The sequence below is a fragment of the Ictidomys tridecemlineatus genome, chromosome 15 (assembly GCF_052094955.1).
Source record: "Ictidomys tridecemlineatus isolate mIctTri1 chromosome 15, mIctTri1.hap1, whole genome shotgun sequence".
Classification (NCBI taxonomy): domain Eukaryota; kingdom Metazoa; phylum Chordata; class Mammalia; order Rodentia; family Sciuridae; genus Ictidomys; species Ictidomys tridecemlineatus.
In genome coordinates this window covers 2,726,143-2,750,576 of record NC_135491.1, presented here as the reverse complement: position 1 = coordinate 2,750,576, position 24,434 = coordinate 2,726,143, and the positions used below count along the sequence as shown (strand labels likewise).

At 56.3% G+C, this 24,434-nt stretch overlaps 2 protein-coding genes across 2 annotated transcripts; one reads left to right on the top strand and one right to left on the bottom strand.

Moving 5' to 3' along the window:
• Window positions 1-2,453: 2,453 nt before the first annotated feature.
• On the bottom strand, window positions 2,454-12,767 carry LOC101957030 (leukocyte immunoglobulin-like receptor subfamily A member 6). The gene is given in 10 exon segments (XM_078033297.1): window positions 2,454-2,600; window positions 2,684-2,742; window positions 3,869-3,984; window positions 4,558-4,606; window positions 4,906-5,208; window positions 5,474-5,770; window positions 5,922-6,224; window positions 6,352-6,636; window positions 6,789-6,824; window positions 12,752-12,767. Coding segments are annotated over 10 exon segments (1,611 nt in total).
• Window positions 12,768-13,852: 1,085 nt separating this feature from the next.
• On the top strand, window positions 13,853-16,712 carry LOC144371089 (leukocyte-associated immunoglobulin-like receptor 2). The gene is made up of 4 exons (XM_078033294.1): window positions 13,853-13,942; window positions 14,345-14,380; window positions 16,005-16,337; window positions 16,693-16,712. The coding sequence occupies exons 1-4, from the start codon at window positions 13,909-13,911 to the stop codon at window positions 16,710-16,712; spliced, it is 423 nt and encodes a 140-aa protein (XP_077889420.1). The 5' UTR covers window positions 13,853-13,908.
• The last annotated feature ends 7,722 nt before the right edge of the window (window positions 16,713-24,434 follow it).

Genomic DNA, 24,434 nt, shown 5'->3' with positions numbered 1-24,434 from the left:
TCAATTAGGCATATGCTAATTATTTTATAGATTAACAAATATAGGTTATCTAAATATCTAAAATATATATCAAGAATAAGAACAAAACTTATAATTGTATTAACTTTATGCAACCACGTGGTCTTAAAATATTTGGATCCATTTTAATTTATTTTTAACTAGGAGTGCACTTTTTTATGTGACATCACTTGATGTAACTGAAATAAAATCCTTGTGTATACATATTTACTTCTTATAGTCAGAAATGAGAATAAGGATTTTTTGGTCATCACAGGAACATTGTCAGCTTCGTTCCTGTGGCAAGCAAATGCATCCTCATAACTTCCAAAATTAAAAGTAAAATATAAAGAAGCATGTTTGATATCTCTCATCAATAGAACATTATTTAGTAACACAACTAGAGAGAAAAGTCAGGTTATTTAACCCAGAACTAACTTAAATTTAGGACTGTAACATAGAAACCTGTGGAATTAAATTTTGTCTGAAAAAGATATCTTTCATTAGCATTTACAGATAGGCATTTTTAAAAATACAGGCTCTGAGCAGCTCCAGTAGAAATCTGAAACAGTGTAGTACAGGTTAGTGGCTGGAAGGCGGGACTAGAAGTCCTGTCTGAGTGTCTGTGGAAGAACCAATCAGAAGCCCGCAAAAGTGTGGGAGGTGGGACCAGGAAGCCGCTCTTCTGGCCAGGCACTCCATGGTTACCATGGTGATGTAAACAACATGGAGTCCGCTGCCCATTTTCGGGGCAAAAGTTCCCCAAGTTTTCCTAGCCGATTGCATTTTGTTTGATTTTGTCTGCATTTTCCAGCGCCTGGCCAAGATCTTACTGCGGTAGCAGCTTGTTCTGTCTCTGCGACCTGAGGTTGCAGCTCCTGTATATCCTGCACTTTATTCTGTGGCACGTGGGTGCTCCAAAGGTTTTTTAGCAGCAAACGCTAGCATTACCATCAGATCTTAAGTTAGTCTGTGTTTGGCATTTAGGTCAAGTAATTCAAGGGTTAAAAGCACTGTTGGCCACAGAGGCTAGGACCCCATAGTGAGCTGCTTCCCCATAGTGAGCAGTAAGCAGCAGAGGCTAAAGTCTCTTGTCTCCAGTGGCTGAGTTACAGCCAATCTGATTCATAGGACAATCATGTAGTAAAAAGGTCCATACACAATTTCTGAGTATTGACAAAAACAATAGAAAGTTGAAACTTACTTCTCTCCAGGTAAACATCACATTTTATCTCCCTTTTTTTTTTACTCTCCTAGCGCAAACTTCTAGAACATAAAGTCCAAAAAAATCTCTCTTTTTTTTTTTGTGATGCTGAGGATCGAACTCAGGTTCTGCCCATGCTAGGCCAGCACTCTACCGCTGAGTAACAATCCTAGCCCCGCAAAAATATTTTATAAAGATTTATAAAAAATCCACAAAAGCACGCTTTCCATGGAGAGGACTCAACTCAACAACATAGCCCATCAATCATCTTAATAACTATATTTATTTAGAGTCTCTACGATTATACCCCAGTATTAAAAATTTTAATGTAACAGATTTTCCTTTTGTCTAATTCACTTACTTTCTACAATTCTGCACTAAATACTCTGCAATCCTAAGCATGCTTAACTTCTGGAGAGAACTTTCAACTTCACTACTTTCTTTAATATTTAAATTGGAGTCCCCTTAGGAGCCAGAATTTGTCGCTTCTGTCCTGGTGGTTTAAAGACCTTTCGCCCCACGTTGGGCGCCAATTGCCGGGTTTCTGCTCTCGTGACTAAAAGGCTCAGGGGTCACTCTAGTTAAACTGGGCTAACTGGGCTGCACGAAATAACCACACAAGAGACACAAATACCTTTTTCTTTGGGGTCGCTGTGATAGCCATTTCTGTGACTGAGCGCCTCAGCACCCAGCTGGGGAGTGTAACTCAGTCACCCATAAGGTTGGCATCCCACACTGGGTGGCGCCAGGTCTGCTCCCCTTTCCACAGACGCTTTCCTGAGGTGGGCAGGGGACCCCTGCAGGCTGCCACTCAGCCCAGGTCATGCTACTAAACGGAGGGGTCCCAGCCAGATGTGAGAATCAGCAGGAAGGCAGGTGACATGGACTCCCCAGGGTCACCCCAGCACATTTTGAACTTTATTGTAAGTTTCCTTTGATCAAAGTCACTTCATTTCTGTGCGTCACCAGCTGGATGCACTTTCCCGTCACACATCTGCTCACTTGCCTTGTGACTCCTCCCCTTGCCTGTTGGTGACTAGGGAATAAAATGGCCAAACGTGGCACATGGTTGGGGACCAGTTATTGTGACTGGGAATCAGGTGACTTCCAGCAGGTTGCAGATGCTGCTGGCCATGCATGTCAGGCCCCAGGCTGGCCGTGACTCCCAGCTGCATGTCCATGGGCTGTCTTGTGCCTGCTGGGGTCCCTGTGTCCCTGTCCTTGCAGCGTGGGATCTGAGTGGTGTCCTGGGCTAGTGGAAGGCCAGGGTGGTGTAGACACTGGGCTCAGTGGGAGGCTCCTGTCCTTGGGAGGAAGGAGGAGTGGCTGTCCCCTGCCTGAGCTTGAGGTCCTTCAGCTGGGTATAGGTCACACCCTGGGGGGCACCAGATGCAGCCACCTGGAGTGAGGACAGAGTGGTGACAGGTGAGGCTGGTGTCTGCGGAGCCTGGGCAGCCTGGGCCTGGAAGGGACAAGACCCACCTGGCATTCCTGCAGGCTGTCCTCTCCCTCTGATGTGTCCTTCATGACCAGGAATGGCCCTGACTCAGGTGACAAAAGTGACATTCCTCCTTGCCCCTATCTAGAGTGTGATACCTCAGAATAGGAGACACCCCAGGGTCGTCACCTGCAGGGCTCTGTGGGGGGGACAGAGGCAGGCAGCTCCTGAGTCCACTCCGGCTGTGCCCCCCAACTCCCACAGGGAGCTGGAGGGACCTGCAGCCAGCAGTCAGCTCTCCATGCCCAGCAGAACTTCCAGGGGCTTCTCAGGCTCTGCCAGAGCAGAGGCACCTGCAGGACTGAGCCCTGCCCACCTCTGCCCCTGCCACCATCACACCTGCTCCTCATGCATCACCTGTAGCCACCTGGACTCGAGCCTGCTGGACAGGTCAGCCTGTGCCCACTGGCCTCACACTGCTGCTCCTTGGCAGGACCCTCTTCCTGAGATGCTCTCAGGCCTGTCCCTGTGGTGGGGGCTCTGTCCAGGGTCCCCCCCAGGGAACCCTCCTTGACTGTCCAGTTACCCCTCCTGCTCCTGCCCATGGCCCCCGCCCCACCTGGCTCTGTCCTGGGTTCAAGCCGTCGCCCTGCCTGGTCTCCCCACGCCTGTCTGCCTCTGCCCCGTCTGTCTGTCCCGGGGCTGTCCTGTGTCTGAGCACCAGACTGTGTTTGCTGCTGCTGCCCCAAGCCCCCAGTAGAGCCTTGCCAACAGCAACCCCCCAGGAGTCGGCCATCTGTGTGGCTGGGAGGGGCCAGTGCAGGGCAGGGCTGTGGCCAGGTCCACCTCCTCCTCAGGAGCAGGTGACCGAGCTCAGCAGGGAGAGGAGGCAGAGGAGAGAGGCCAGCGCCCAGGCCTCAGGGCAGGAGGCTGACCAGAGCCCATCAGCACCATCAGCTGGGAGGAGAGAAGAGGGCAGCGGGCAGAGAGAGGAGGGCGGAGGAGAGGACGGGTCACCTGGTGTCCTTGGGTGGCCTCTGGGGAGGTGACAGCAGTGCTGAGCCCTGTGTGAGGAGAAGGAGGCAGACCTGTGAGGCCACATGGGCTCTTGCTGGGTCTCCTGGGTGGTCCTGCTGGTCAGGGTGACAACCAGGGATTCCCATCCTGTGTGCCCTGAGCACAACTGGCTAATTCCCTGGGACGCCACCACGTCCCCCCTCCCCACTCACCTGCCTTCCTGCATTGTCCCCGACACTGGTGTCCCAGGAGGAGGAAGAGGAGCAGCAGGAGGAGGGGAACCGAGACCCCCACCAGAATCTTCAGACTCCTTCCCAGTCCTGGGCAGGGGTGTGGACGAGGAGCCACGCTGCTTACCTGAGCACCTACTGTGTGCCAGCCCTGTTGGTCTTTCCACCTGTCACCTCTAGCCCTGTCACTCAGGAACCATGGCACTGCCACCCACCCCCCAGGCACAGATGAGGAAACTGAGGCTCAGAGGGGGGTCCCCTGCCCAGTCACCCAGCAGGAAGCAGCAGAGCGGGGCCTGAACTGGGGGAGTCTGACTCCCAGTCTCCTTCTCTCCCCCAGAGCTCAGCCCTGAGCTGGAGGGAAAGAGCCTGACACCCCGATGGCCCTGAGCCCTCCCCTGCTCAGTGTCACTGTCACTGCACACAGGGGACAGAGCCCTGCAGATTCAGGTCCTGGAGGCTTCCCTGGAGGCCCCTCTCCCAGCAGGGCACAGCCAAGGTCAGCCTGAGAGGCACTTGAAGGTCAGGGCCAGGCCTCTCTTCTGCCCTGGGAGAAACTGAGGCCCAGAGGGGAGGGGCTGGTCCTTGTCAGCATCTCCAGAGGGGGCTGCCCCCCTCAGGTCAGCCCTGCCCTGGACCCCACCTCCCACCAGAGCCCCTCACTCACCACTCTGGGGTCCTGGGTCCGTGGGAGAGAGGGGCTGGGTCCCCCAGAGGGTCCTGGGAATGAGGAGGACAGGAGGGTGTGGGGTGCAGGCTGCCCCTGGGGACTGTCTCTGCCCATCCTCCTACATCTGCCTGGCCTCCCCAGGACCCTCCTGTACCCACCTGCACCTTCCTGATTCCAGTGGTGGGTGGGTGCACAGGCTGGAGGACCCCGTTGGCCCCTCCTCTCTGAGGGGTGAGTCCCGCTGGCCGACCCTCCCTAGGCCCCTCCCTCCCATCCCACCCAGAGCTGTCCTGGGCAGGGCCCTGGGGGAATATTTGAGCTCACAGAGGATGGGGTCAGGGTCACTCACCTGAGACCACCAGGTCCAGGGGGGCACTGGGCCGTGACAGCAGGTAGGGGGATGAGCTGTGAGAGCCATAGCACCTGTAGGTCCCCCCGAGGGCTGGGGTCACAGCTCTCATGGAGAACTCTGCCTGGTACCATGGGGCTCGGTACTGGGCTCTCAGACGCAGGGGGGGATCAGCTGCCCCCTCCTTGCACAGGAGGAAAGTGTCCATCTTGATCTGTGACTGACACAGCAGGGTCACGTTCTCCCCTGAGGACACTGTGGGACCAGGCTGCACTGAGAGGGAGGGTGTGCCAGGGAGCTGTCCTAGAGAGAGGAAGGAGGGTGAGGGTGGCCCCAGCTTGTTCTGAGCTGAGACCTCCCCAGGGCCTCTCTCTGAGGACCCTGTGTTCTCTGTCTGTCTCATTGTCTCTGATTCTTCCTGTCCCTGTGTCCCCCTTTCCTGTCCTCTCTGCCCCTCCCTGTCTCTCTCCCTCCTGGGACCCCACATCACCCTGGCCATCACCTCCTGGGGCTCCCCAACAGGGCTGTGCAGAGGCTGGGTCCCTGACTGCACCCCTGGGCTCCTCACCTGAGACCAGGATGTCTAGGGGGTCACTGGGGGCTGACCACTCAGAGGAGAGGCTGTGTCCACCGTAGCACCTGTACCGACCCCCGTGGGAGCTGCTCACAGGGCCCAGCAGGAAGTTGGCCTAGGAGAGCCCAGCCTGGGGCTGCTGGGCAGGGCGCTGGGGGAGGTCCTGTGCCCCCTCCTTGGACAGAGTGAATCTGTCATAGGTGACGTCTGAGTGACACTGGAGGGCCAGGTTCTCTCCAGGGGCCAGGACAGGGCCCTGCTGGGTGAGGAGGGAGGGCTTCCTGGACACCCCTGGAGGAAGAGGAGCCTGGGCTGAGGGCTGGACCCTGCCAACCCCCTGCCTCCCCCTGTCCTGCCAGCAGGTCACCCTCTCACTCCTGGGTCTCTGGCCACAAGGTCGCAGCCTCACCAAATATTGGAGTGAAGGATGGGAATTCCCTACCTGAGACCAGGAGGTCCAGGCGGTCACTGGGAATTGACCACACCTGGGGTTTGCTCCTATAATAGCCATAACATGTGAATGTCCACCTGTGGGTGGGAGTCACGGGGCCCACAGGGAACAGGGCCTGGAACTGCCCGCTGGGGTGTCGCTGTGAGTCCAGGGTCCAGGTGAGGTTGTGTTCTCCTTCCTTCGCCAAAATAAAGCCGTCAAATTCCTTCCATGAGCCACACTGGAGGGTCACGTTCCCTCCTGAGGTCACCACAGGGCTGGGCAGGGCTGAGAGGCTGGGTTTGCTGTAGAATCCTAGGAGAGAAGGAGACAGGCGTTCATGGCTCCCTCCTCCCCCATTAATGGGCTGTGAGAGGGACCCCTGGGGGCAGACCCCTTTCCTTAGGCAGAGCAAGGGCCGGACCCCTGAGTGTCCTCTCACCTGTCACCACCAGCTCCAGGGGGTCACTGTGCTGAGAGGAGCCAGCAGGGCTCTGATGGTAGCATTGATATCCCCCTACGTCCTGCGCAGTCATGGTGGGGACGGGGAACATGGCCCTGTTCCCTGGACCCTGTAAGGGTCTTCTGCATGTGGGGCTCCAGGGTTTTTCCTTAATGAGACAGTACTCGTGGGTGACCAGTGATCCCTGACACCAGAGGGTCACTGACCTTCCACGGGGAATGACAGGGCCTGGTTCTGCCCACAGCTTGGGCTTGGGGAGGGTCCCTGCAAGAAAACCAGAGGCTGGGTCCTGGCCTGTCCCTACCCCAGGTCCTCTGCCCTACCTTGTCACCACCCTTGGCCCAGACTGCTCTCTTCTCTCCTGAGACCCCAGGGGCTGAGCCTGGGCAGGACGTGGGAGGCTGCAGGGCACTCACCTGAAGACCCCCGGGGGCTCTGTAGCAGACTCAGCCCTGGAAGAGAGGTCCCCGTGAAGAGCCGGCATCTGGGTGCGGGCCTAATATCTCCTTGTGGTCACAGTAGCCATATGGTGCCACATGGACCTAAAACCTGAGGGTTGCCCGAGAACTGGCACCTGGGACCCTCCCCACCAGCCTGTGTCCCTCCCTCCACCAACAGTGACAGAGGCAGAGGAGGACAGGCAGGGTGGACCTCATGCCGCCTGCTCTGAAGACTCCAGCATCCAGAGATGAGGGCAGGCCCTGCAGGTCAGACAGCACGGAAGTGGTAAGCAGGGGCTGCTGCTGACCCCTGGTCCCCAGAGCTGTGCACCCACAGGATGGGGACGGCCCCTCCTGTCCTGTCTCTGGTTTCCTCAAGGCAGGGCTCAGATTTGGTTCCTTGGAGACATCTGAGCACAGATCTCAGGTCCCCTGACCCTGAGGTCCTTCTATAGTTCACATGCCTCCGGCCAGGCCAGGGCCCAGGCCCCACCTGAGTCGGCCCCACACAGGCTGAGGCCAACCCAGGATTATGTCCTCAGAGGATCCAGGAAGGGAATGTGGGGGTCACTCCTAGACCAGGTGAAACATGAGCAGCTACTGGGCAGGTGGGACCAGGCTCCAGAGGTCCAGCATGGTGGAGGCCTGCACCCTGCCCTCTGGGAGTTGGAGCAGCTGAAGGAGCTCAGGGCTGATTTCCCAGTGCAGCCCACCATGGCGCAGCCTGTGCAGGAGCAAACCCCTCCCTCAGCAGCTCTGGTCTATTTAAGTTGATGGTCTCTGGTGTTTTGTTGCAGTAGCGCAGAGCTGACTGACACAGCAGCTGGAAGGAGCAAGCCCTTCTCCCTGAGCCAGGTCCCCATGCTGCACATGAAATGCTCTTTTCTGGGGTGTGGGGGATGAGCCGTCCCATCTGCTCTGGAGTCCCTCACTCCAGCCTGTCCCACCATCAACAGAGCAGCCTGGCTGAGAGCTGAGGTGGGCGTCAACACCCCTGGAGCCTGGCTGTCCTTGTAGGAAAATGCTCTTCATCCTAAACTGAGTGCTCCACACTGTGCCAGGTGGGGAGGGACCCTCCATGGGGCCTCGGGAGCTCTACCTGCTCATCACTTCCTGGGTGTCCTTGGCTGCAGGGTCCACACAGCAGGGAGGGGACGGCTGAGAGTGAGGCTGCACAGGGGAAGGAGGCCACAGGACTAGGGTGGCAGCTGAGGTGAGGGCTGCAGATGTCACCTCCTGTCCTTCACGGGGTCCTCCCTGGGCTCTGGGTCTTCAAGGCAGATGTGTGGGGTGAAGGGGGAGCCAGGCCCTGGGCATGTTCTCTTGGTCCTCCGTCAAGACCAGAATGGGGCAGGGGTGTGCCTGAGGATGCTCAGCCCTCCCCCCTAGATCCCGACAACTTACCCCACCATCCCCCAGGCCAACCTCCTCCTCCCCATCGTCCCTTCTAATCCATGCCCCATCCTGCCACATTGCCCATCCACCATCTCCTTTTGCAGGTCAGCAACCCTGGGCCTGAGGAGCAGTCGGGTGGGCAGCCAGTTAAGAGAAGTCCAGGGGTCCTGGTGTCCACCATGGTCCTCAACACCCCACAGGTCAGCCTGGGGAAGTGGACCTCACCTCTGCACCATTCACCCCATTAGCTCTATGACCCCATCCTGGCCCCTTTGGACCTGGTTTAATGGAACACCAGTGACAGTTAGCACAGAGGACAGTGCCAGGGAGACCAGCTACCCCAGGTCCACTGAGGGAGTCAACTTGGTGGCCGATCCTGGAGGACCTGGTGCATCTGTCATCAGCACACCCCTGAGCACCTGTGCTGGTGGCTTTTTGAGGGGACCACAGTGGCCTGCAGCGTGTGCTGGCTCCTGAGTCCCCAGCCTTCACCCCCCCAGCCTCTCTCTCTATTCCAAGATGCACCCCCAGCTCCAGGAGCAGTGGGCACATCTGTGCAATCAGGGAGCCAGGAAGGGACCTGGACGTCTAGCCCAGGTCCATCCCACACTCCAAGTGCTCTTTGCTGCTGCCCTGGGAAGAGGTGGAGATTCTGGCCAGAGCAGGAAGGTCGTCCACCTCCTGTGGCTGAGCACTGTTTCCCCTGCTGCCCCTCAGCCCCCACAGGTGCACCTCCTGAGAGCAAAAGAGTCGGTGGCCAGAGGTTGGGGACAGGTCCAGTGTGGGCTGGTATGATCTCAGCCTGCTCTGAAGCATGCTCCCTGCAGGAGCGACCAGGGTGGGGCAGGGGAGGATCAGGGGCAGCAGGAGAGGGCTCAGGTGGACACATGCTGAGCAGGGCTGCTCCTGGACCCTGCTGTTATGGGAGGACATCTGAATCTGAGAGCCCTCCTCAGCTCAGGGGCAGGAGGAGGCGTCTCAGCCTCACATCCTGGTCAAGGAGTGGATTCTCCCTGAGTTCACTGACTAGGACACCAGCCCCAGGACTAGAGTCCAGTCTGTCTCTGACCCTTCCGTGTTCAAGGACTCTGTCACCCAGGCTCCCTGCCAGCTCCACTGCTGTGGCTCTGGTGGGGTGCCCTGTGGACACTGCGTGGACATGGAATGGGCTGGACCTCTCCCACCTGCGACCCTGAGCTCCAGGGGTCTCTGTGTGAGGAGCTCTGCGAGGGTGAGTCCTGGTGAGGAACCACTCACTGCAGGTGCCCGAGGGCCAGGTCACAGGCTCATGGGAGCTGGTGGGAAAGGTCCCCTCTGGAGCTCAGGAGGAGGCCCCACCTCCTTGGAGTAGCTCCCCCAGGACACCCTGAGTCTGGCGTGGACGGTGCAGGGTCAGAGCCTGTGAATTCTGATAGAAGACCAGGAACCAGCAAAAGCCCTAGAGTGACATCCCCCAGATCAAGCAAAACAAGACAAAACTGAAGCCCATTTAAGATTCTTCTTCATCAGAAAGTGCTCAAGGTCTGGAGGTCACTTGTTGCTGGCCAGTCCCTGTGACTGCAGCAGGGGCACCCTGACCTCACTCCCCTGTCAGGTGGAGACCCTCAGGCAGTGCCTGGTCCCCAGGGGGTCCTGTGTCCAGCACTGGAGCTTCCCTGCTCACCAGGTGACCCGCCCACCCTGGAGACCCCAGAACGTGAACACCTCAGCCTTTTGCAGATCTGGCTGAGGCCAAGGACGGGTCCAGGCAGGTCTCAGAGGAGAGTGTGAGCATCAGTGTCCAGCGTCCGTTTCCTTTGCTACCAGAGGACCCAGTGCAGAGGATCCCAGGTCATCTGCATTGTCCCCACCTCTCGTACCTGGGAGAAACCTTCATGTTTTGCCAAAACCACAATCTGCGCCTGGGAGGATCCTCGTGGGTTCCTAGATCTTGTGTTCCAGATGGAGCACTTGTGGGACAACCACACAGAGGTAACCCATGTGGACTCTCCCTCCCAGGACTCTGCCTGTCACTAGTGTTGGCCGTGGCAGGTCACCCTGTGCTCCTCAGTGCATGACCTCAGCTTCCCAGGGCTCCCCCCTCCAGCCTGGGATCTGGAGGCCCAATGTCTTCAGGAGGGACTTTCCACCATGTCCTCTGCTGCCTCCCCTTCCAGGGCATAGCAGGGACAGGAGGTGGGTGAATGGGGGCCACATTGGGGCCAGGATGCAGGAGCTGAGCAAAGTGAGCAGGATGTGGTCACAGGACCCTCACACCTTGCAGGTTTGCTGCATCCTCCCTACAGCAAGGTGACCAGCTCTCTCCCCAGCAAGGGCCGGGGATGGGCAGCTGCAGAGGAGGCCTGGGTGCAACCCCAGCCCTGCAAGGCCCCGCTCCCTCTCCTGCTGCCTGCCCCTGTGTGCACACTGCAGGCTCCACATGGCCACTTAAGTCCTAGAAGACATTTCAATATGTCTCAGCACCTCTCTTGGTCTGTGCGATCAATGGATTCCCTGCCTCAGCCCAAGGTGATGAGGGTGCTCCTGTGGAGCATGAACGGGTCCCTGGGTGCTCTGTGCTCCTGCTCCTGACGTGTCCCACAAGGTGTCCAGGTCAGCAGAGGTGGGGGTTCTTGACCTGCTTTGCATCCTGGGCGTTCACTCGGGCATGCCCGAGTTCAATCCCCTGTAGCAACAACAGCAACAACAACAAGGAGACCCTGGAAAATCCCAAACTCTAATGGTACATCAAATGGCCCTAGAAGTACAGAAACAAACTAATTCCAAAATCAGTGTGAGACAGAAAATAATTAAGACTGAACTAAAATTAATGAAATAGATAATTAACAAACTCAAAGCATCAATGGAACAAAGAGTCAGTTCTTCATAAAAATGAACAAGGTTCACAAACCCTTAGCCAGAATGACCAAAAGAAAGAGAGGGCAGACCCAAATCAACATCATTGAAGACGGAAAAGGAGACATCACTACAGACACAGCTAAATCTAGAGGATCATTGGGGTTATTTTAAAACCGTACCCTCTAATAAATTGGAACATATAGAAGGTACAGATATATTTCTAGACAGATTTGACTTGCAAAAATGAACTAGGTTGATATAGAAAACAGACTAATATCATGTGAAGCAGTAATCAAAAGCCTTCTGAGAAAGAAAAGCCCGGTACCTGATGGATGCTCTGCTGAGTTTCTATCAGACCATTAAAGACAGACCAATGCAAAATTCTTCAAATTATCTGATGAAATAGAGAGACAGAGAGTATTCCCAAACTTACTCTCTGAAGTCAATATCACCCTGATAACAAAACCAGATAAAGACACATGAAGAAAAGAAAACTACAGACCAATATCCCTGATGAACATAGATGCCAAACTTCATAATAAAATAATAGTAAACCACATTCAAAACACTTTAAGAAGACTGCATACCATGGTCAAGTTAGATTCGCCCCAGGAATGCAAGGTTGGTTCAACACACACAAATCAGAAAATGAAATTCATAACAATAAAACCAAGGGAAAAATCACACAATTCTCTCAACAGATGCAGAAAAAGCCCTGGACAAGATTCAGCCACATGGTTACGTTCAAAACACTGAAGAGGCCTGGACATGGGGCTCAGTGAGAGAGGCACGGCTAGCATGTGCACAGCCCTAGGTTCAATCACCAGCATTGCAAATAACAAACAAAAAAGACCCTGAAGAAACTAGGAACTGAAGAGTCTTCCTTAATATAATAAAAAATATATATTCCAAACCCCCAAACAAGATCATACTGAGCAGAGAGATCTGAAAGCATTTCCTCTAAGATCAGAAAGAAGAAAGTATCTCCATTCTCACCACACCTGTGCAATATAGTTCTTGAAACTGTAGCCAGAGCAATCAGGCAAGAGAAGGAAATTAAAGGGATACAAATAGAAGAAGAAGGAGTCCAAGTATCTTTCATTACTGATAACAATGCTGTTCTTAAAGGAACAAAACACTCCACGAAGACTTCTAGATCTGGTGAACAGAATGTGACAAAATCTTTGCCATCTTCTTTTCCAATAGGGAATTAATAACAAGAATATATAAAGAACTAAAAAACCATAATGCCCAAAAAACTAATAAGATGCTCAATAAATGGCCAAATAACAAAAAGTGACATTTCTCAAAAGAAAAAATTGCAAGTGACCAACAATCATATGGAAAACGTTTCCACATCTCTAACAATCAGAGAGATACAAATCAAAATCATGCTAAGACCCCATCCCACACTGGTTAGAAGGGTAATCTTCAAGAATACAAATAACAATGTCTACTGGCAAGAATGTGGGGAGAAAGAACATGCATACCTTCTTGGTGGGACTGCAAAGTAGCACAACCACTTTGGAGAGCACTATGGAGATTCCTCAAAAGACTAGGAATACAACCACCATATGACCCAGTGACCCCACTTCTTGGTATTTATAAAAAAAATCCTAAAATCATCATACTACAGAGGTAGAGCCACATTAATGGGTACAGCAGCAGAATTCACAATAGCCAAATTATGGAACCAGCCCAGGTACCTGTCGACAGATACATGACTAAAGACAATATGATTTATAAACACAGTGGAGTTCTATCCAGCCAAAAAGAAGAAGTAAATTATGGCATTTTCTGCAAAAGCTAAAGAGAAAAAATAAATGAAAAAGAGATCTCATAAAAATAGAGGGAGGTCAGTCAAGCAGAGTTGGGGACCAAGGGTCAGGAAGGAGGGAGGGCAACAGGGAGGACCTGGGGAGGGAAGTGGACCGGGTCATGCTGTGTGCAGTGTGAACAGACCTGGATGCATATCAATTTATATGTAACAGAAATGCACCAACTAAAACTAACTTAGTAGAAAGAAGACCAACCAGTAGATGAAGGAAGGCGGGGGGGGGGCGAGGAGGGAGCCCTGGGGATTGAGGTGGGCAGACTGCTGTGGGCACTATGAACATGTCAAATGAACCCCACTGTGGTGCCTTCCTACACGGCACTGGTGCATATTACACTCATGGACTCCACAGCCCACGCAGGTTTGCAAGAGCTTGAGTTCACTGTTACCATGCAGCAGGGGCTTCTGGAACCTGGTAAGCAAAGGAGGGTCTTCCCTGACCCTCAACCAGCCTGAGCCCTGGGCTTCCTTCCTGCCCTAGGATCCCCGAGGCCCTGACACAGCTCAGGTCTGCGCCTCCTTCAGGGCACTTGGGGACCGTCCCTTCCACTCTGGCCTGCTCCTCCTTGGTCTAGTCTTTATCTACACTGGGACACCCTCAAGGTGTCAATGTCCTGTTTGCACATTGTCAAATGCTCCCTTAGAGGCTCAGCAGGAGTGCGGTTCCCACACTGACATGAGGACATCCAGCTTTCGGGGTCTGACGTCTTTCCCAGGACAGACAGTGGCTCTTTGTGGAGCTGGTGGGACCCAGTCAGTCTGTAGCAGGGCCTGTGTTCTGCCTTGTCCCCTAGATTGACAGTGAGGCCCAGGTCAGGGGACACTCAGCACATGTGAGCACAGGTCGGAATGTCCCAGCAGCCGAGGCCTCCCTCTGTCACTGTGGGAAGAGGAAAGGAGGCAGCGAGCTCTTCCTCTTTCTGTGGGGCATGATATAGACGCCCCAGAGGGGCCCAGCCAGCACATCCTGTCCCCTGTGTCCTGTGTGGAGCCCCAGCTCCAGGCAGGGAGGCTGCAGGAGCCTGAGCCATGGCCCCCTGCTCCATTGCCCTCCTGGCCCTTGGTGAGTCCTGGAAGGTGGGGACTGGGTGGGTGGAGGTGACAGGGCAGGAACAGGGCCCTTCCCTGCACAGGCCTGAGCCCAGCAAACCCAGCAGACTGTGTGTCCTCCCCCGAGGCTGCCCCTCACCTCTGCCCAGGCTCAGTGTGACCAGGAGCACTGGGTCCTAGAGGCAGACACCTGGGTTGGGGACAGGCCCAGCCTTGGGAAGGACTGGGCAGCAGAGAGCCTCTTGGAAGGGGGCCTGGGAGGTCTCGCAGCCACCCCAGGGCAGGAAGAAGGCCACCCTGACCCTGGGAGCAGGTGGCCTGGGAAGCAGGGAGGCTGAGTGCCCAGGCTCCACCAGGCCCTGCTGGCCCAGCTCTGGGGGAACCGGGCACTCTTCTCACTGGGCTTCTCTTCCAGGGCTCTGCCTGGGCCAGGCCATCCACGCACAGGAGGGTGAGTGCAGGTCCCAGGGCCTCCTCCCAGGGCAGCTGTGGACAGGGGCATGTGGATCCAGGAGCCTGGGGACCTTAACAGTGTCCCACGCGTGGGCAACCCCAGTGTGGCCCTCATCAGGTCCCGGGGACTCTGCCTGTCTCCTGTGGTTTCCTGGGCTGAGCACAGGGCTCTCCCCTGACATGGTGGCTGTGTGTCTGGGGACGCGGCAGGATGCTCTGTTGCCCCCCTGGGAGTGGGTAGGTGGGGTCAGCAGGCCTGGCCTCTCCCACTTTCCCGTGTTGGTGGAGAGCGTCCGGTCCTGCCCCTCAGCAGTTGTGCAGCCCACACTGCTACCAGCCACAGTCCCCACGCAGGCCAGTGGCTGCCCTCCAAGAGGCCCCTGGACTCCCTCCACCTCTGGCTACAGTGTCCTGAGTGACAGGCACCTGGGCTTCTCCCACCCTGGGCCCTGTGGGTGGGCAGGGGCCTAACACCTGTCCTAGGTCTCAGCCAGGTGCCCCATGTCCCAGGGACCACAGTGTCACCTCCTCTGTGCCCTTATGTGCCCAGGGACACTTGTGCGGGGTCACAGCTGTGGACCTGGACAGGGTCTCCACCTGCCCATCCTCCCTCCCCAGGAGACTGTGTCTGTGCCTCTCCTGCTCCTGTCCGCACACAGAGGGACTCAGAGTGGACAGACAAGGACCAGGACTGAGGGCGATGAGGGGAGGAGATGGACTGGGGTGGCCCAAGGGTGGGACATTCCAGTGGGCAGAGGGGTCTGAGCAGGAGGCCAGCTGTGCAGCAGGTGACCAGCCAGCAAGTGCTAACAGGCTGAGAAGGAGGGGACAGTGTAGAGGACACCCCGAGGCAGAGGCTCAGCAGAGGCCCCTGGACCTGGCCCAGGGCAGGGAGGGGTGGGCACAGACACAGCAGGGCCAGGATGCCCAGGCTCCCTGGGGACCCCGAGCCAGGCAGGATGTACCTGGGGTCAGGTCCTCCTCACCAGGTGGGAGAGCAGCTGCCACAGCAGGGAGGATGGGCACAGGAGGGGACACAGGGAGGGGACCCAGGGAGGACAGAGGGAGGGGACAGAGGGTGGGGACACTACATAGGGACATAGGGAGGGTACACAGGGAGGGGAAAAAGGGGAACATGGGAAGGGGATTGGTAAAGGACATGGGGAGGGTGAAACGGTGATGGGACATGGGGAAGAGACACCGGGAGGGGACACAGGGAGAACACAGGGAGGGGACACGGGGAGAGGACAGAGGGAGGGGACAGAGGAAGGGGGTTTAGAACAATGGGACACAGGATGTGCATAGGAGGAGGCACAGAGAGGGTATAAGAGGAGGGGGACATGGGAAGGGGACATTGGGAAAGGACATGGGGAGGGTGAAACAGTGATGGGACATCGGGAGGAGACACAGGGAGGGGGACACAGGGAGGGGACACAGGGAGGGAGACCCAGGAGGTGAGCCATGTAGAGGGAAGCAGGGAGGTGGATGACTGTGAACCACAGAGTGACCGCAGCTGCACAGCTCTGTAAACTGCCCAAGCACCCTGGGCTGTGCACCTGGATTCAATCTGTGGCTCAGCCCCTCCTCCCTGTGGACGCTGAGCTGCTGTCTGCTTCCTCCAGGGGCCCTGCCCAGACCCTCCATCTCTGCTGAGCCAGGCTCTGAGATCCCCCGGGGGAGGCCCGTGACCATCGTGTGCCGGGGCCTTGCTGGGGCTCAGGAGTTTCGCCTGGAGAAGGAGGGAAGACCTCTGTACTGGGGTCAGAGGAGCCCTTCACCTTCTGAGCGAGAGGCCAGGTTCCTGTTCCCCTCCATGAGTGAGGACACTGCTGGGCGTTATCACTGCCGCTACTACCTAAAGTCCACGTGGTCTGCGCTCAGTGAAGACCTGAGGCTGGTGCTGAGCAGGGAGGACGTCACCCAGGCCCCCACCCCAGTCCCAGCTCAGCCATCAGGTTGGTCCCTGGATCCTGGTCCTTGTCCCCGCTGCCGTCCTGTCCACAGCCTCCTGCCCCCACCTGGCCCCAGGCCCCTCCCTCTGCACAGTGTCCACTCAGCCCTTTTTTCCCTGAGGTCCCTGGAGCCCTGATCTCATGGGCCACTTTGGGTGACCTGGACACTGGTCCAGCGTGGGGTGGGCATGGAGCTGGCCCTGCTGCTGGCTGGGGAGGGGTCCCAGAGCTGGCTGGGTGAAGACCCCTTCCAGAACAGTGTCTCTTCATTCAGATGGTGTGTTCACTGTCCTTCCCACGGTGCCAGAGCCTGGGTGGCTGAGGGTGACATCTGGTGTAGTCCCCTCCCACTGGGCAGGTCACCTGGCCCAGGGATAACCCTGACCAGGGCTGGAAGGGGCACTGGGGAAGCTTTGGGATGTGGTGGTCCATGTCCTGTGTGCTCAGTCTGGTTGGTGTCCAGGAGGGTCAGCCCATCCCAGAGAGGGACAGGGGACATTCTCCATTTAAAACCAAGTCTTCTCTCCCTTCTCTGTGAATTCTGCTGTAACCCAGACATCCTGGGGGCCAGATGCACAGTGTCCAGGGGTGGGCCAGATGCACAGTGTCCAGGGGTGGGGCCCCAGTCAGTTCTGGGGGCACTCACTAGTTTATCCTGAGGCTCTGACAGGTCCCCAGGATCCTGGGTACTTACTGGTGGCACAGTGGCCCCTAGGTGAGGTCAGTGCCTGGACCTCCTGACCCTGTGTCCTGGGTGAGGCTCCCCACCCTGTCTGCCCATGACCAGGACCTGCTGGTGAGTGCTGGTGGGTGCACAGCAGGATCAGCTCAGGTTCCACCTGGGTCCCCAGGTCTCCTTGCCCACCCTGGGGGTCTGCAAAGGTCACCATAATCCAGGGTACAGGAGAGGGCCCAGGCAGGAGTTAGAGGACACTGTGGGAGGCGAGGGACGTCCACAGGAGCCCAGAGACCTCAGGTGTGTGACTACCTGTGCTCCAGGCAGGCACACAGGGGCTGGTGTAAAGCAGGTCAGCTCTGTAGAGACCACCGTGACCTCCACAGGTGAGCAGGCACCTGGCGGGAAGGGGCCATGACACACCCTGCACCTCTCAGGATGTGGCCCCAGGGCAGGGACGTGGCTCCTGGCAGGTGACAAGGTGTGGAGTCATGCTGACGCCCACCCCATCCTGACCCCAGACCATCATGGTCACCTGTGCCTCCCTGTCCATGTGACGGGGTGGATTGTCCCCCACTGTCTGTCCTGTTGGTCCAGCTGTCTCGGTGGTCAGTCCCCCCTCCCCCTCTGCTGTCTGCCTGGAACCTTCCAGGAGGAGGAGACCCTCTGTGCACCCTCGGTCATCCCCTCTGTGTCCCCATGCTGTGGGGACCCTGGTCCTGTCAGGGCTTCCCCAGTGTCTGTGAGGTGACGTGTCACGGTCCTGTGCACTGAGACTCCATTAGGACCTGCAGACCCAGACCTGTCAATCACCAGCTCAGGAGGTCAGCTCCAGGGTGCACTGGGCTGGGCATGCACCTGGGACCCCAGCCCCATGGACTCTGGGTTCTGCTCAGTGTAGCTCAGCACTGTGTCCCCAGGTGTCCCTGGGTGTTGGGGGAGGAGGGTCACCCAGTGAAGGGCACGCAGAGTCCATCCATCCTGCCCTAGGGACGCACACAGGGGTCACCCACCCTGACCCCTTTCCCAAGGCCTCAGATGCTGGGGTTTGGGCTGAGAGGAGGGATGGGGACACTCAAAGGTCCAGCAGAGGTTGGGCTGGATGAACTGGCAGAGCAGAGACAGCCCTGGTCCAGCCCAGGGTCACCCTCTGCCCTCCCATGGCTGGTTCTCACAGTGGGCTGTGGGCACCACCAGGCCCTGAGCTCCCCTCTCATCCTCAGGTGGCAGAGGCTGCTCGTCCCCCGTTTTCTCCAGGGTGGCCTTGGCCTTGGACTTGGAGCTGAGTTTGATCAAAGGCAGCTGTGTGTGCTCCTGTCACCTGTCCCCAGGGCCCTTCTGTTCACTGGGAGACCTGGGAGGGATACAGGGAGAAGGGGAGGTGGGGCAGGGTGACCCCAATGATGGGACAGTCAGGAGAAGGGTCAGGAGGCCACGGTCAGCCTAGGGGAGAGGCTGCCAGCCCTTCACCAGCCTCTGACTCCTAGGAGTCCCACGTGACATCAGCCCCACCCACAGGAGTGAGCTCCCCACAGTAGGTCACCTGGGACTCTGCATGGGGTAGTGCCCATGGGGACAGGTTCAGGCCTGGAAAGTGGGGAGTGGCTCCTATTTCAGGGCCCTGGGGTGGGTCTTGTCCACCTGCTGTGACCTGTCCTGACAGTCAGCCGTGTCCTTCTGCTTCCAGCCTCCACCCCCCAGAACTACAGGGCACTGAACTGTGTCCGCCTGGGCCTGGCTGGGCTGGTCTTGGTGGTCCTGGGAGTGCTTCTGGGAGAAGCTTGTCACAGCTGGCCCAGGTCACAGAGAGAAGAGAGCCTCCTCCAGAGAGCCTGACCCCAGGGTCCAGGGGAGATGCCCACAGGACTCAGCCCATGTGAGCCCCAGGGACCCAGGGCCACCATGGACTGTGCACTCTGGACCTGGACACTCTGCAGGGTCTGAACACGTCCTCCACCTGCACCAGGGAGCCGCGTGGACACATCCCAGCCTCCCTCAGTGTCAGCTCCTTTGTCCCAGGGTGGCCTCCACGCTGGACACCCAGCACCTGGGCCCTGGCTCCACACCTTCCTGGTCTCCGGTCCCTCTTGGTACATGATCCTGTACCACTTCTCTGTTCATGTCCCTCCCCTCCACTGTCCTCCTCCTTTTGTGCTCTAGCAGCTCCCATGACAAGCCAGGGCCATTTCCCCATCTCTCCGTCCTGCCTTGGTGAGGTCCGCAGTTGGGGCTTCCCTCTCTCACCTGAGCAGTGACCTCCAGGATGGGAAGTCTCAGCTCCCCACAGGACATTTGCAGCTGCCTGCTGGGAATCAGGAACTTGTCCCCAGCCCTGCCTTTCCCAGAAAGTCTACCTGACCCCAGCCTTAGCCACACAGGCCCCCAAACCTACTTCCCCTTGGATGGATTGACCCCTCGTCACCCAGTCTCTGTCCGCCATGGCACTTTCAGACTAGAAGTCTTTCCTCGTGACATGGCGTTGGTACTTCTTCTCACTTTGGGCTTCAATTTGCATGGAATCCCTCTGTCCCATCACTCTCTGCCCATCTGGGTCCTGGGAGCTACAGGGAGCCTCTGGTTGGCTGCATGGAGTTGCACATTATTTCAGGATCTCTGCAGCCTCCTGTGTGTGTTGATGAGAGATGTGATTCCTTCACATTCACTGTAATTATGACAGGTGAGCACTGACTATGTCCACTTTGTTAATTCTCTTGTGAGTTTTCTGGTGTTCCTGGTACCCCTCTTCCTCTGGCTACAAGAGGGAATTATTGTAACTATAGATTTTTAACATACACCTGCCTTTAAGCTTTATGCTAGAGGTAAAATGTCCATCACCATCATGAAATCAGACTTCGGAGCTTCTCTACATTTTGCTTTTCTGTGGGTTTGTACTTTCATTCTTTTTGTGCAATATTTAACCTGGAGACCTCCACTCAGACCGAGGTGTTGGCCATGGTCTTCAAGGTCTACCACAACAGAGATGGAAGAGCAAAACTCCAAAAGTGCCAGATGTTGGCCCAGGTGTTAGAGGGCTGCTTCCAACCTGGGGAAAGGGGGAGACAACACCCCCCCCAACGAGAACCCCCTGGGCCCTGCTTTAAGTGTAGTGATGAAGGACATTGGGCTAGAGCTTGCCCTGACCCTAGGGCACCACCCAGACCCTGCCCCAGGTGCAGATGTCCTGGCCACTGGGGATGGGGCTGCCCCAATTCCGGAGGGGAGCTGAGGTCAGTCACCCCGCCAGTGACTTGCTGGGCCTAGCAGCCGAGGATTGGCGGGGCCCTGGGTCTTCTGTCCCGACCCATTCAATCACCAAGCAGGAACCCAGGGTGGTTATCCGAGTGGATGGGCGTCCCATAAACTTTGTGGTAGACACCGGGCCACATTCTCGGTTCTGAGAGAGGTTTGGGGAACTACCTATCCCTCTGAATCTCCTATTGTCGGGGTAGGAGGTCAAACCATCATCCCGCACAGAACTCCTCCCCTCACGTGCTTCTTATCTGAGTTCTCCTTTCCACACCATTTTTTGGTTATGCCTCAGTGTCCAGTGCCCTTTCTGGGAAGGGATATATTATCCATCTTGAAGGCCCCCATAACCTTACCCTTATTGTCCTCCCCTACTTATATCTTCGTCATGGCTTTACTCCCGACGAAGAAGAGACTTTTCCCCCTTGTGTCTGGTGTGGAGACCCCAGCGACCACCAGAACACACACTTCCCCCTCCCCTGTAAAATGGTAGATCCAATTGTATGGGACACTGAAACCCCGTCCTCTGCAAATTTCTCTCCCTTGGAAGTGCATCTTAAAGATCCTGACCACTTCCCAAACCAGGCTCTATACCCACTGCCAACTGCCAGTCCTAAGGGCCTAAAGCCAGTCATTCAGAGCTTACTGAGAAAGGGGTTCCTCCGTCCCACACACTGTCCATTCAATACCCCAATTTCAACAGTAAAAAAGCCTAAGGGAACATACCGTTTCATGCAGGATTTAAGGTTAATAAATTCTTCAACCAGGCCCATACATCTCCTGGTTCCAAACCCTTATACTATCCTTTCCTCCATTCCTGCAAACTCCACCTATTTTTCAGTTATTGATCTTAAAAATGCCTTCTTTTCGATTCCACTCTCTATTTCTTCCCAGGACATATTTGCTTTCACCTGGACTGATCCAGAAACTAGACATTCCCGACAGTTAACCTGGACTGTCCTGCCCCAGGGGTTTCGAGACAGCCCACATAGTTTTGGACAAGTCTTCGCTGGAGATCTTGAGGATTTTTTCCCTCCATGCCCCGACTCAACCCTCCTACACTATGTTGATGACCTCCTCCTCTGTAGTCCCTCATTAGAAACCTCAAAGTCGGACACAGCCACCCTTCTGAATTTTCTTGCTCACCGAGGATATAGGGTTTCTCCGCAAAAGGTGCAGCTCTCTCTCTCTGAGGTTGTTTCCTTAGGGTTCCACATTTCCCCAGGAAAGGAAGCTATCACAGCAGATAGAAAAGGCCTTATTGAAAGCCTTCCAGTACCAAAAACTAAAGAGGAGATTCTCTCGTTCCTGGGCCTGGCAGGCTATGTTAGGGCATGGGTACCAAAGTACTCTTACTTGCCAGACCTCTATATGATCTAGCAAAGGGGAACAAGCATGAGCCCTTGTGACTTTCAGCAGCACCACATTTCAGAACCCTCCAGAAGGCCCTCTTACAAGCACCGGCTCTACACCTGCCACAGGTTAATAGGCCTTTTACTCTCTACGTTCATGAAAACAAAGGGCAGGGCTTGGGGGTGCTGGGACAAAGGTATGGGCCCACCTTCGCTCTGGTGGCATACCTTTCCAAACAGTTAGATCCAACTGCCCAGGGATGGGCTCCTTGTCTCCGCGCCCTAGCGGCCTCCTATGTTTTATTAAAGGAATCAGAAAAGCTTACCTTTGGAGCCCAAATCACTGTCACCTCCCCTCATCACCTCAAGGACTTGCTAACATACAAAGGACTGCAAACCCTCCCTCCCTGTCAATCCTCTCTCTTGGTCTCTTTCCTCTACGACTCCTCCGTGTCCTTCCAAACCTGTGCCCCTCTCAACCCGGCAGCTCTGTTACCCATTCAGGCCCAAGGTCAAACACAGTCCCCAATACATAAATGCAGGGAAATTCTAGAAAACTTCCTCCCATGCCCAATTAATATCACTTAGGGACCTCTAGACCAACCTGATTATACCTGGTTCACTGATGGCAGCTCCTTTATGCACGAGGGGATCAGAAAAGCTGGATATGCCACAGTGTCCCTATCAGCCAATCCCCTGCCTGCAAATACCGCCAACCAACAGGCTGAGCTGGTAGCTGGAACGCGAGCCTGCGAATTGGCAGCAGGGAAAAATCTTACGCTTTATACTGATTCCAAATATGTTTTCCACATTCCTTTATCTCATGCAGCAATTTGGAAGGAGAGAGGTCTCCTGAACTCAAAGGGCACCTCTATAACCATCTCCACATACATCACCCAGCTACTACAAGCCTCCCAGCTTCCTAAAAAACTTGGAGTTGTCCATTGCAGATCTCACCAAAAAGTCACACAGGGGAATTCAAAAGCAGATCAGGCAGCCAGGTCAACCGCCCTTTCCGACCCCACCGCATCTCTCATTGCCATGTGCTCTCCATCATTACCCAATAATGGAGACCCGCCTCAACATGCCTCTTTACTCACCTCCACTCCATTTTCCACTCCAGTCCGAAGACTCTCAAAGCCTCTCTCCACTCTTTCTTTACTCTGACTCCCCAGGATAAAGAAGTGATACAGCAAACTACAGCCTCGTGTCAGATATGCAAAAGAGTGAATTCCAATACGTCTTTAAAGCCCAGAACCTTCCCTTCTCATCAGGCTAGGGGCCATATTCCTGGGGCAGATTGGCAAATCGACTTCACCAACATGCCCAGAGTAAAAAACCTCAAATGCATAAATAGACACATTCTCGGGTTGGGTAGAGGCCTTCCCCACCTCAAATAAGCGGGCTACCACAGGATCCTGGCTTTGTCCCCAGGGTCCAGGTGGATGATTGCTGTGTCTACTGAAGACACAATGCTGGGCACCCTGCCGTTGTCCCAGCTCTGCAGGAGAGGGAGCTGCACAGCCCGCCTGCTGGGGCTTTACCAGAGCCTGGCTGACCTGGACAGGATGGGCCAGCTCCTGCCCCCTGCAGCCCTTGGGTCTCCCCTATGTGGGACAGAAACCCTGAGAAGCACTGTGAAGCTCCCTGTCCAGGGCACCTGCTCACGGGGAGACAGAGCTGACCGTGCACTGCTGGACACGTGCCCAGCCGCACACCTTAGCTTTCCTGAAAAGCCCATGTACAGGAACTGCCACCCCAGGGGATGATGCCCAGGGACTGGGCCAGAGGAGATGGCTCCAGGTGCACCCTGGGGGCTGCAGGAGGAACCCAGGGCCACCAGCTTGTCTTCTGCAACAGCAGGACAGGAGGAGCCCCAGGCCTGCAGGAGGCCGGCAGGGCCAGGACCACAGCAGGCACCTGGGCTTCCTCAGAAGGATGCACATGTCCAGTGTTAGGGACAGCCCCTGCTGCAGAGCCTGCAGGCCACGCTCCCCTGGCGTCTTAACCCTCTGCAACAAATAGGGTGAAACCCTGGCCAGGGGCACCTGGGGGCGGAAGGGTGATCAGGACCCTGAGGGCTGCAGCTCCTCTCCCACCTCTCCAGGATCTGTTAGGGTGGACCCTGTCCAGCACAGGTCTAGCGGTCAGGAAGTAGACCCCAGGTGTCCCCAGGGGGAGAACACAGCTGGAAATACAGGGCCACCCTGGGAGCCCACAGGCAGGGAGGTGGGAGTGGAGAGAACAGGAATCTAAAACAGTCACAGAGATGCCCGGGGCTCTGCTGACAGTGAGCAGCTCTCAGAACAGACGGGCGTCCCAGGAAGAGACTTAGAGGGCCACCAGAGGCCAGAAGGGCTGGCAGGACACGGGGAGGGCCTCAGGGGCGCTCGGGCGGCCCCACGAGGGCAGCTCTCAGCTGGAGGTTGCAGCAGCGGAAACCTCAAGACTGGAAAAGAACCAGGACTGCAAGGTCAGAGCCTCAGGACCAAGGGACACAGGGGTCACCTCTGCACCTGGAGCACCAGGAGGAGAAAGGGGACACAGAGACCCAGTGGGAGGACAATGACAGGGAGTCCCCAGTTACCATCAGACACAGACCCCAGACCCAGGACCTCAGAGACGCCGCCCAGGACCAGGCAGGAGAGCCACTGAGCACCTGAGCTCAGGTGCAGGAATCCAGGGTGACGATGGCCACCAGCCCACCTGCAGAGGGACGGACACAGGTCTGCAGAACCACGCAGAGACCAGGTGGGCAGGACCAGGGCCGGGACAGAGCAGGGAGGAGAGCAAAGAGCACCCGTCCCACGCTCTGCCCTGGGAGTT